The 11225-nt window shown below is 46.7% G+C and overlaps 1 protein-coding gene across 5 annotated transcripts; it reads left to right on the top strand.

Annotated features, from left to right (window-relative positions):
* Nucleotides 1-1397: 1397 nt before the first annotated feature.
* Nucleotides 1398-10569, top strand: mtmr1a (myotubularin related protein 1a). Of its 5 annotated transcripts, XM_086197517.1 has the most exons (19): nt 1398-2114; nt 2859-2961; nt 3650-3673; nt 3884-3949; nt 5410-5497; nt 5655-5749; nt 5933-6034; nt 6114-6212; nt 6858-6941; nt 7037-7186; nt 7366-7554; nt 7643-7828; nt 7912-8070; nt 8175-8222; nt 8662-8754; nt 9029-9142; nt 9219-9262; nt 9334-9466; nt 9598-10569. In XM_086197517.1, exons 1-19 carry the CDS (start codon nt 2062-2064, stop codon nt 9763-9765), a joined length of 1998 nt encoding a protein of 665 aa, XP_086053643.1. In that variant the 5' UTR covers nt 1398-2061; the 3' UTR covers nt 9766-10569. The 5 variants fall into 5 exon arrangements, with proteins under 5 accessions (XP_086053643.1, XP_086053645.1, XP_086053644.1 ...); XM_086197519.1 differs by lacking the exon at nt 3650-3673; XM_086197518.1 differs by lacking the exon at nt 3650-3673 and having other exon boundaries at nt 3881-3949.
* The last annotated feature ends 656 nt before the right edge of the window (nt 10570-11225 follow it).

Genomic DNA, 11225 nt, shown 5'->3' with positions numbered 1-11225 from the left:
GGTGCTGGATGGTGCTCCACCTGGGGACTCCGTTGTCCTTTTGGGGGACTTCAACACTCACATGGGCAATGACAGTGCGACCTGGAGGGGCGTGATCGGGAGGAACGGCAGGCCCGACCTGAATCCACGTGGTGTTAAGTTATTGGACTTTCTGTGCAAGTTGCAGTTTGTCCATAATTGACACCATGCCCAGACATGAGGATGTCCATCCGTGCACGTGGCATCAGGACATCCTAGGTCGTAGGTCTGTCATCGATTTTAATAGTCGTATCATTTGATCTGCGGCCCTGTGTTCTGGAAACTCAGGCGAAGAGAGGAGCTGAGCTGTCAACTGATCACCATCTGGTGATGAGCTGGATCAGGTGGCAGGGGAAGATGCCGCACAGACCTGGAAGGCCCAAAAGCCCAAAGGCGAAGCTCTCGATTTACCGGTCAATCTGCGTTCCAACCCTCACCGATGCTCTTGATCTTTGGGTAATGACCGAAAGAACGAGATCGCAAATACAAGCGGTTGAAATGAGTTTCCTCTGCAGGGCGGCTGGGCTCTCCCTCAGAGACAGGGTGAGAAGCTCAGTCATTCGGGAGGTGCTCAGAGTAGAGCCGCTGCTCCTCCGCGTGCGGGCATCTGGTGAGGACGCCTCCCTCAGGAGGTTTTTCGGGCATGTTCAACTGAGAGGAAGCCTCAGGGCGAACCCAGGACACACTGGAGGGATTATATCTCTCGGCTGGCCTGGGAACGCCTCAGGATTCCCCTGGAAGAGCTGGTGGAAGTGGCTGGGGAGAGGACAGTCTGGGTTTCCTTGCTGAGGCTGCTGCCCCCGCGACCTGGACCTGGATAAGTGGAAGATGACAACAATGAACCAAAGGGGAAAAAAACCAAACTTTCAAACACGTGAGCTTGCTTAATGAGCATACCTCACCTTTACTTGAATTTAGATGCACCTCATTTGATGAATATTTTTTTGGACGAGTGGTTTTTACATTATGGTATCAAGATCTTAAAGATCAGGAGAAAATAAAAAGGTGCAAGCACATGAAAAACAAGAAATGTAGAGCAAAAATTGACAAAAGAATAAGGGGTATATTATATGAATATGGGTTTTGTGAAAATCTTTTTTTTTTTGCCTTGGTAACTGTTTCCAACTGCATCGGTATTTGTCAAGAATTTCAGAGCTGATATAAGGAAGTAAGTACGGGGGGAAATCTCTTTGTTTAGCTCGTCTCATACTACAGAAGCACATTGCATTCACTGGATAAAAAAAAATTAGACACCTTAACCTCTTATTATGAGAAAAGATCTCATAATTACCAGTTAAACGAAGTGCGGTCTGAAAGAAATCAGCGCGTTCTCGCGAGCCTACCCCGCGCTTTGATATTCACGTCGCCGTTTACGTAGGTCTTTCGTATGTCTCGTATGTTTCGAGTGTCGACTCGCGAGTGCTTTCGCAGTTAATTTGCCGTCACTAGCTTCTCGGGTTGAGACAGTGAGAAATACTGATGTTTCTTAAAAAATGAGGATGGTATTAATATTCGTATGTCAACACTTCGCAAGCATCTCAAGTCGTTAGGATTGTTGGATCCATGCGATCCTGATTCACCACCTGGAAATGGTCTCTGTATGCGTCAAAGGAGCTACGACGAAAGACCTACGTAAACGGCGACGTGAATACCAAAAGCGCGCGGGGTAGGCTTGCGAGAACGCGCTGATTTCTTTCAGACCGCAATTTATTTTTCTCGTAATTATGAGATAAGGCGTCTTTTTTATCCAGTGAATGCAATGCGCATCCGTATTATACAGTCACAAAAAGGAACGATTACTAACCGGAAGTTTACAGCCAGATGTGGTTCTCTCACTTCCGTTGTGCCGCATCCGTCACGTAAGGGGCGGGGCCAAAGGATGCTGGCTGGAGGCGGTCAGGAAGAAGAACTGAACTGTAGAGATGTATACAAATAAATAAGCGCCGCGCTGTAAGGTTTTTATCGTAGAAGTTCTGCGGAGGTAAAAGAGCAGATACAAGGATTCTCTCCCGCCCCCAGTGACCCAAAAAAGCCTCCCGACAGATGGAAAAAGCAGACGGAGCTGCCGGGCTGGCGGACGTAGCAGCAACGGAGAGGTGAGGAAACTAGCTAGCTAGCTAAGCAGTTAGCATCGATTTACCATCTGTTTACCACTGTTTTCCATGACACTACCTTTCTCGTGAAATGTTATTCAAATTTTACCCTCAGCCGAGGTGATACTTTATCCGTAATGTTGCTACTTTATTTTCCAGTAATCAACAATTATCCAGATGTTTGCAAATGTAGCTGCTAATTTAGCTTTGCTACCTTCGGATAAAACAGTTCTAAGCTCCACAAATCAATAAATATGACCCTCTAACATGAGGAGGAGGAGGAGTTGTTGGCAAGATCGGGCAAACACAGAACTGATACAGACGTCTGTAGCTCAGAGTGCCAGACCCATGTCATCCAAGTCCAAATGTGACGTCACGCGTTTGAATTCATGCGTCAGTTGAGCCCCTCACGTACAGTAAATGCACAGCATAAGTTGGCTACACAGGGCCAAGTCACGTCAGAGGATGGAGGCCAGCTACGACAAAAGTAGACGACTTTTAAAACTGCGCCATTGGAGCCAAACATCAGCTGATATATGAATACAATCAGGGCTTAAGATGAGGTCAAAATGCAAGTCTGTTACTTGAGGAACAACTAAATAAGAGACATTTTCCATCCAGTGACACATGGATATCTTTTTTTTTCTTTTTTTTTTTTTTGGTTGCACTGCAGATCAAATGTACCATTTATCCATGATTTGAGTCCAGTGTTCATGCCTGCTGCTGGGTTTTCTTTCCTGTGTTCAGTCCTTCAGGTTCTCACGTTGAGTGGTGTAAACAGCTGATCGCCGCCACCATCTCCAGTCAGATCTCTGGATCAGTACCATCTGATATTGTCAACAGGGATAAGGTAACTAACTCACACATAAACCCATGTGGTCCTGGCAGCAGTTCCTCTCAGTGTGTTTTTGTACTGTAACTGAAATGCTAACAAGAGACTTCCTGGTAAGATCAGCGCGTGATGTTTGTGGGCACACAGTTTTTTACGAGTGGCAACGTTCTCTGTCTGCCTCTGCAGCCCTCCAACAGTTCCTGATCAGCATACTTCATCAGGTAGAGAAGATGATGATCGTGATGGGATATGAAGCTTCTGTTTCGTTGATGGGATAAATATGATTTAAAACAATAATCGAATAATTCCCTTAATGAAACGGGGAAAGTACGAGATTTTTTCACCTGGATGACTCAAATACGGGTGACCAAACGCAACGCTAAAAGAGAGACGTTCTCTAATAACGATCTCTCGCGACTTTATTGAAGAACCGGATTAGACTTGGCCTCAAAAAGTCGGGACTATGTATGTAGAGGGGAGTCGGACGTGTTGCTCGTTGGTGAATGCCTAGCTGCTGTTTGTGCGGTCCTACAGTCAGCTCAGAGGTGTGCTTGGAGGTGTGTTTGTGCTCATCTCCCCTAATGTCACCAAACACAGCAGCTACATTGTCCTGTAATACTGTGCGCGCGTGTGTGTGTGTGTGTGTGTGTGTGTGTGTGTGTGTGTGTGTGTGTGTGTGTGCGCGTGTGTGTGTGTGTGCCTCCAGGTGTCGAGGAGGCAGACTGGGAGGGTAAGCGCGAACAAGCTTTTTCATTTGAAGTAAACAGGGAGTGAGAGTGTAAACGTGAGTTTAGACACTTAGCTTGGCTGCTTCCTGCTGTGTTGCCCAGGACATACAGAGGGTTCACTCGTTGAGAACTCTAGTCGGACATGAGCTGATGTCTCTTCTGTTCTCTCTTTTCTCTGGTTGTCTGTTGTTCCCTGGTGCTGGCTAAAGAAGGACTCCCAGGATGAAGGCCTGTCTTACCTGGGAGACTCTGAATCTGAGCTTCCTTCCACTGCTTTGGCAAGTCTCTCCTGTTCTGTCTGCTGCCCTCATTCCTCCCCTCCTGCTTCATGTCATTGTGCACTTCTTCACTTCTTGCATTCACCTCCTCTGCTCGCGGCCCGTTCATTCTCCACCTCCACCCTCTTCCTGCCACTGTCCAGGTAGAATTCATTAAAACACACGGTTTTATTGATTGTTTGAAGGACATCACCATCATATGTTTAATAATTGTATGTCAGATTCTCCATGTTAACCATGCCTCACCATTTTGACCTGACTGTTTTACTGATATTCTGTGTTATTACGTTTCTTTTTGTAATATTGGTCGAGACGAAGTTCTTCAAATGACATCGTAGTCCTTGTGATAATTAACACAATGATACAACATTAACAGCACAGGTGAATTTGGCGTTTCTAAATCTAATGTATGCCTCTTCTTTTTTTGTTTTTTTGTTTTGAAAAATTCCATTTTTATTCCAGAAACGTGTGTCAGCTTTGACCAGTTCATTCTAGTTCCACCCCAACCGTAGAGACAGGATCTAGATGATTCTATGCACATCTGATCGACGGCAAGAGATTTCCCCTCCACCAATTAGAATCTCAGATGATCTCTTGAGTAATGTAGTTAGGCTGTGTAATTCGTGCAGATATGGACCGGGCATCCCGAGCAACCCCCAGCGCCAGAGGAGGGGAGAATCAAAGAGGAGGGGAGAATCAAAGAGGAGGGGAGAATCAAAGAGGAGGGGAGAATCAAACGTAATGACTTTTGGTACCAAAGACAGTTCTGCTAAAGTCGGTTTGAACTGAACAGACAGAACAAGATTGGTAGCAATATAAGTACACAAACATCACTTTGGTATATAAAAAAAAAAAGGTTTTGGCCATGTCACCTGATGTTCCTGCCTCTCCTGGTTCGCTGTACCCTGGACCCATTGAAGGGTTGGGACCATTTGACCCCTTTAAGCTAGTTTAGCTGTAAACGACGAGTACTGATACGATTGACAGTCAATCATGTAATCATTTACTAGACACTGCAGCCCCTCTAACAGTCATCCTTCATATACACTGATTGGACCCATTGTTATTTTGTGTCTGTGTGTGTGTGTGCGCGCACGTGTGTGTGTGTGTATGTGTGTGTGCGTGCGTGGGCGCGCCATCATTCCCTCATGAACCATAACAAACCCCTCATTCAGACAGTTTGATCACCTGGATCTACGCTCCCGATAGAGCGCATGGATTTGACTCATTACTCTCAGTTCCACAAGGGGGAGACAAATGTCACACACACTGTAGTTTTAAAACAGTCCTGTAAAGAGGTATGTGGGTGTCTGAGGTCAAACTTTCTAAGAACCTCAACACCAGCAATATCGCACCTTCAGGATCTCCACATCCCCAAGTTCCTCCACCTTGTTACTACCTGAGCCCACCTGCCAGTCACAAAGGTGTCAGATGTCTTGACTGGACTGTGTTCTCTGTAGAAACTTCCAGCTCTGAAATGCGGCACCCAAGGAAAAATGTTCCAGAGCCAAGTTCCTCTGCTGCCAGGAGAGAACGTCCAGACTGCAGGTAGGATCTCGTCATGTCATAGCACGCACTCTACTGGTGTCGGTCACTGCCACACTGCTAACTTTACCTAAACTGTTGTTTGTTTGTGTGTGTGTGTGTGTGTGTGTGTGTGTGTGTGTGTGTGCTTGCGTGCGTGCGTGCACTTGCACGTGCACAGTCAAGGATGTCATGTACATTTGTCCCTTCAGTGGTCTTGTCAACGGGACTCTGACCATCACAGACTACAAGCTCTACTTCGCAAGCGTAGACCGGGTATTTATACACCACCGTCGCTTTCACTACTGTGTGTGCGTGTGTGTGTGTGCATGTATGCAGATCTGTTTATGATTGTGTGTGCGTGTGTGTGTGTGCATGTATGCAGATCTGTTTATGATTGTGTGTGTGTGTGTGTGTGTGCATGTATGCAGCTCTACAGCTCTGTTTACGTGTGTACAGGAATCTACATTTGTTCTGGATGTGAACGTTGGGGTCATCAGCCGATTGGAGACAATCAGCAACCAGGGAGAGAACACCAAGGGCCTAGAGCTGGTCTGCAAGGTAAAACAAACACACACACACACACACAAACACACACACACGCATTTATGACATCCCTGGGATTGCTTATGTTCATCAGGACATGAGGAGTCCCAGGTTTGCCTACAAGACAGAGAAGAGTCACCCAGATGTAGCAGAGCTGCTGGCGAGACACGCCTTCCCCCTGTCCCACAACCTGGTCAGTCCCACACACTCGTCCTCTCGTTGTCACGGCGGTGTCGCATCTATGTTCAACATTAAGTCATCATTAATGGTAATGAGTAGATATACCGTTAATCATAGAGCCCAACGGGGAGGTTCATATTCTCTGTAGAGGTGTTGATTATGAGCCATGATGTCATAAAAATCAGAGGTCAACGCACAACGAGCAAGCAGGTTGTAAACAATGGCAGCTGCTTCTGTTGGAGCCACAAGTTCACAATCTTAAAGGGTAGCGCAGACTTCTCTGGTCAGTGGATGCTGTTGCCATGGAAATGTTTACTGAAGGCATAGCCGTTGTGTTCTGTGACCGAGGCAATGATCTGGACATCGTGAACTGCTGTCTGCTGTATGGTGGGCAGTAGGTAAAACCTTAAAGGATCGTTCCAGCTCAGTTTTCAACACTTTCATTTTCTACAGCATATCTTAACCTCAACTGTTCTATAAATGCAGGCAAAGTGTATTCGATGATGAGCGTTTTTCCTGAAATGCTGGGATTACCCTTTTAATTATTTGTGTCAGTGGTGTGTAGTTAATAAGAAGCGCGCTTTGAGGTCAGCTTGTAGCTATTTGTGCATCTACATTTTCATGGTGGTGGGGTGTGAATGTACGTGTCCCCTGGCAGCCCCTGTTTGCCTTCCTGTACAAGGAGCAGTTTCCTGTGGACGGCTGGAAGGTGTATGACCCGATGACAGAGTACCGACGTCAGGTAACAACACTAGCATTTACATTCAGCTCCCAGAATGACCTATGGTCAAACCATATAAGACAGAGTGTGTGTGTGTGTGTGCGTGTGTGCGCCAGGGCCTCCCCAATGAGAGCTGGACCATCAGTAAGATAAACAGCACCTACGAGCTGTGTGACACCTACCCCTCCCTCCTGGTGATCCCCACCAACATCACAGATGAAGACATCAAACGAGTGGCTATGTTCAGAGCCAAGCACCGCATTCCGGTCAGTCTGATGCTGGCAGTTACTGATCCTTCGTCCTTGACGTGACACATTTAAGACTCGAGTGTACACCAAATGTCTGGGATTCACAGGTTTTGATGTGCATTTGTTGTTTTAGATTTCTGTCAAAGCACGCTACACCCCTGTAACACCAGTTTTTGACATTACTGGTCCCCCTGCAGGTCTTGTCGTGGATCCACCCAGAGACCCAGGCCACCATCGTACGTTGCAGCCAGCCATTAGTTGGACCTTCAGACCGCCGCTGTAAAGAGGATGAGCATTTCCTTCAGATCATCATGGACGCCAACGCACAGTCCCACAAGCTCACAATATTCGATGCACGTCAGAGTAGCGTTGCCTTCACAAACAAGGTACACTCCCCTCTGACTGGGATTAGTTTGTGTTGCGTAGACGTGAAAGCTGAATCCTGCTCTCCTCTTGTGCCTCGGCCCTGTACAGGCAAAGGACGGAGGCTATGAAAGTGAGAGTTTCTACTCCAACGTGGAGATGAACTTCCTGGAAATCCCTAACATCCATGTGATGAGGGAGTCTCTGAGGAAGATGAAGGACGTGGTGTACCCCACCATCGATGAAGCCCACTGGCACTCCAACATCGACCAGACCCACTGGCTGGAGTACATCCGGGTAGGACCCTGGAAAACACAAGTGAAATGATGTCATGTATGACAAGACTCACGTGCGCTCGTCTGTGTCCTCGCCGCGTGCAGCTGCTGCTGTCAGGAGCAGCCAAGGTTGCTGATAAGCTTGAGTCTGGGAAGACATCGGTGGTGGTCCACTGCAGCGATGGCTGGGACCGTACCGCCCAGCTCACCTCTCTGGCCATGCTGATGCTGGACAGCTATTACCGCACACTTCGAGGCTTCCAGGTCACACACAACCAGGACGACATTATCCACTATGTGTGATATTGTTTTTACCTGTTCTACATAATCGTGTGTGTGTGTGTGTGTGTGTTTGTGCGTGCGTGCAGGTTCTCGTGGAGAAAGAGTGGATCAGTTTTGGACACAAGTTCGCAGCTGTAAGGAATCGGGAGGGAACCTCTCTTTATCGTGTTTTTGATGGTTCTGGGATGTCACCCTCCATTATCCAGTCAGCTAAAGCTAATATATTATATTATATATGATATAATATATATTAGGTCAATTATAAAATATGTCTTTTGAGGCCACAAGATGCACATGTTCAAAAATACAAATAACAGCTATGTTGTCTCTGCCTGCTAAAGAAAAGAATGACTCCAATAATCAGGGTTCTTGTGACGCAAACTTGAAACCTGGTTCTAAAGGAACCAACCAAGTAACTCAGCCTTGTAGTGGAACACATCAAGTCTTTGTCTTTTCTAAAACAAAGACATCAGTGTACATATTAGCCTCTCTAACTGCCTACTACACAACTACTGTATGAACCCATGATGACAGCGAAGCCTAATGGACATCTGTTTGCTCGCCGCACCGTAGCGTGTGGGCCACGGTGATGAGAACCACGCCAACTCGGAGCGTTCGCCGCTCTTCGTCCAGTTCATCGACTGCGTCTGGCAGATGACTCGGCAGGTGAGAATTCTTGGTTCTCTCTGAACCCAACACAGGCTTTAATGTATTCTGTTTATGAATATGCCTCTTTTGACTGTGTGTGTGTGTGTGTGTGTGTTTTCCTGGGTGTTATAGGCTCTTTGCTTTATCTTATTACCTTTTTCCTTATTCTGTTTTTATCTCGTAAATTTATCGCAACATTTTAGACGCGACGATGAACGCCTGAATATTGCCATTTTTACATGGCGTCGGTCTCAGTAGGAGCTAATGATGTCGCGTGTTCCTGTGACTCCAGTTCCCAGCAGCTTTTGAGTTCAACGAGCTCTTCCTCATCACGGTACTGGACCACCTCTACAGCTGCCTCTTTGGAACCTTCCTGTACAACAGCGAGCAGGAGCGCGCTGCCATGGTACGCACCTTTTTGACCGACAGCCGTCATTTATCCCACGATGCACTCCAGTTTATACATCTCCTGTCATCTGCAGGATGTTCAGAGCCGGACTGTGTCCTTGTGGTCCTACATCAATAGGTAAGCTGAGCGTCGGCAACGCTATCCGGGGCCGTGAGTGACACTGATAACGTGATAATGTCACCCACCAGCCAACCAGAGGACTTTACCAACCCCTTCTATGTGGATTACAAGCATCATGTCCTCTACCCGCTGGTGTCCTCCAGACATCTGGAGCTGTGGAGCAGCTACTATGCCCGCTGGAACCCGCGCATGAGACCCCAGGTAGGCTCAAAATGAGCGGTTTGCTCTTAAGAACACTGCCAGACAAACGGGGAACCCTGATGGTGATGTCAGTAGAGGATGTTCTGCCGCACCGGTCATCTCACAGAGGAAGCGGTTTGTGTGTGTTCCAGGTGCCGGTTCATCAGACTCTGAAGGATCTGCTGATCTTGAGGGCAGAGCTTCAGAGGAGAGTGGAGGACCTGCAAAGAGAAGCTTCCTCCCACTCCCTGTCCTCCTCCTCCGAACACTCCCCTTCCCCGTCACATGCCACCGGAACGCCGCTTCACACGGCTGTCTGACGCGCACACGCACGCACACGCACACGCACACACACAGATGGTGTTACAGGAGTTTCCTCCTTGTTTTGTCCCTAAATCAGCATCAACCTTCTCCAACGTGTAAAAACACGCAACGTCAATCAATGTTTGTTTGTTTGTTTTTTAATTGAAAGAGTATTTAAAGGATATATTCCCCACTTTTGGGAGCTGATCAGATGGGATAAGATTACTAATCTAGAAAAATCAAAGAACAACCAGTTGGATTAGCAGGTGTCGGTATTTGTGAATCGAATTATTAGTCTCAGGGCCGTTAAATCCTCATCAGGACACCCCCCCCCCCCCACTTCCTTCCATCGAGACGACATTTCTGATCTCATTTGAACCAAACTCAACGTGCATGCATGAAGCATGGACTATTATAATGTAAATAATCCGTCATGTTGTTTACTGTCTGATGCACATTGTGTTTTTGAGTATTAATATTTTACATTTAAAACATAGAATAATAATTTATAGGGCAACGTTGTTTTTATAACTGTTTTTTTTTTTATTATTCGTTCATTCGTCTGGTTTTAAGAATTGTGACAACTGTACTGACGAGCATAGGCTCTCTCTGGTGGACCAACCATGTGATGACACACTGTTCCTAACTGACCTCTGACCTTTCGTTACTGTCTTTGGCTTCTGTTCTACAGTCTAGTCACTTAAGACTATAAAATGTTTATTCCTTAACAAGACCAAATGTTACCACTGACAGTAATAATAACTGTAACCCTACTGTATGTTCATCATGAGTAAAAAAAATCAAAGATGATAAAGAGCCATAGTCCATCCATCTTCTTCCACTTATCCTGTTAAGGGTGGGGGTGGAGCCTATCCCAGCAGCCTTCAGGTGAGAGGCGGGGTTCACCCTGGACAGGTCACCAGTCAATCACAGGACCAACACATAGAGACAGACAACCATTCACACTCACAGTCACAGTCACACCTACGGTCAATTTAGAGTATCAATCAGCCTCGTCCACTCTTGATGTCTTTGGACTGTGGGAGGAAGCTGGAGTACCAGAGAGAACCCACACAGGAACAGGGAGAACATGGAGACTCCACACAGAAAGATCCTGTGATGGAGCCGGGACTGGAACCTGGAACCTTCTTGCTGTGAGGCCAGAGTGCTGACCACTGCACCACCTCGCCGCCCTGTGATAACTTGTTTCTCATTAGTGTACATAAATAGATACATGTATATAATTTTCCACCACTAAGAATATTTCTCACTGTTCGCAGGCAATGACAGCCCAATCTATCAAAAAATATGACCTGCACCGCATCTCAGCTGAACCTGCTAAATACCACCGAGACCAGCGTCACGCGTTTGAGTGGGAAGGGTTCTGTTGTGCCCCGCCCAGCCCAGGACGTCACCTCTACTTCCTCTGATGAAGTCCCTGAATGTAAATTCTAGAATTTAACGGGAACGAATGAAT

Source organism: Aulostomus chinensis, chromosome 24 (assembly GCF_037954235.1).
Source record: "Aulostomus chinensis isolate RoL2024-O1b breed Wild chromosome 24, RoL_Achi_v1.0, whole genome shotgun sequence".
Taxonomy (NCBI): domain Eukaryota; kingdom Metazoa; phylum Chordata; class Actinopteri; order Syngnathiformes; family Aulostomidae; genus Aulostomus; species Aulostomus chinensis.
This window is presented reverse-complemented; position numbering and strand designations above follow the sequence as displayed.

Excerpts from the sequence above, each read along its gene's own strand:
- mtmr1a (XM_086197517.1), top strand. The coding sequence starts at position 2,062 with ATGGAAAAAGCAGACGGAGCTGCCGGGCTGGCGGACGTAGCAGCAACG. Across the intron at positions 7,555-7,642 it reads GCGTTGCCTTCACAAACAAG|GCAAAGGACGGAGGCTATGA; the intron begins GTACACTCCCCT and ends GGCCCTGTACAG. Across the intron at positions 7,829-7,911 it reads ACTGGCTGGAGTACATCCGG|CTGCTGCTGTCAGGAGCAGC; the intron begins GTAGGACCCTGG and ends CGCCGCGTGCAG.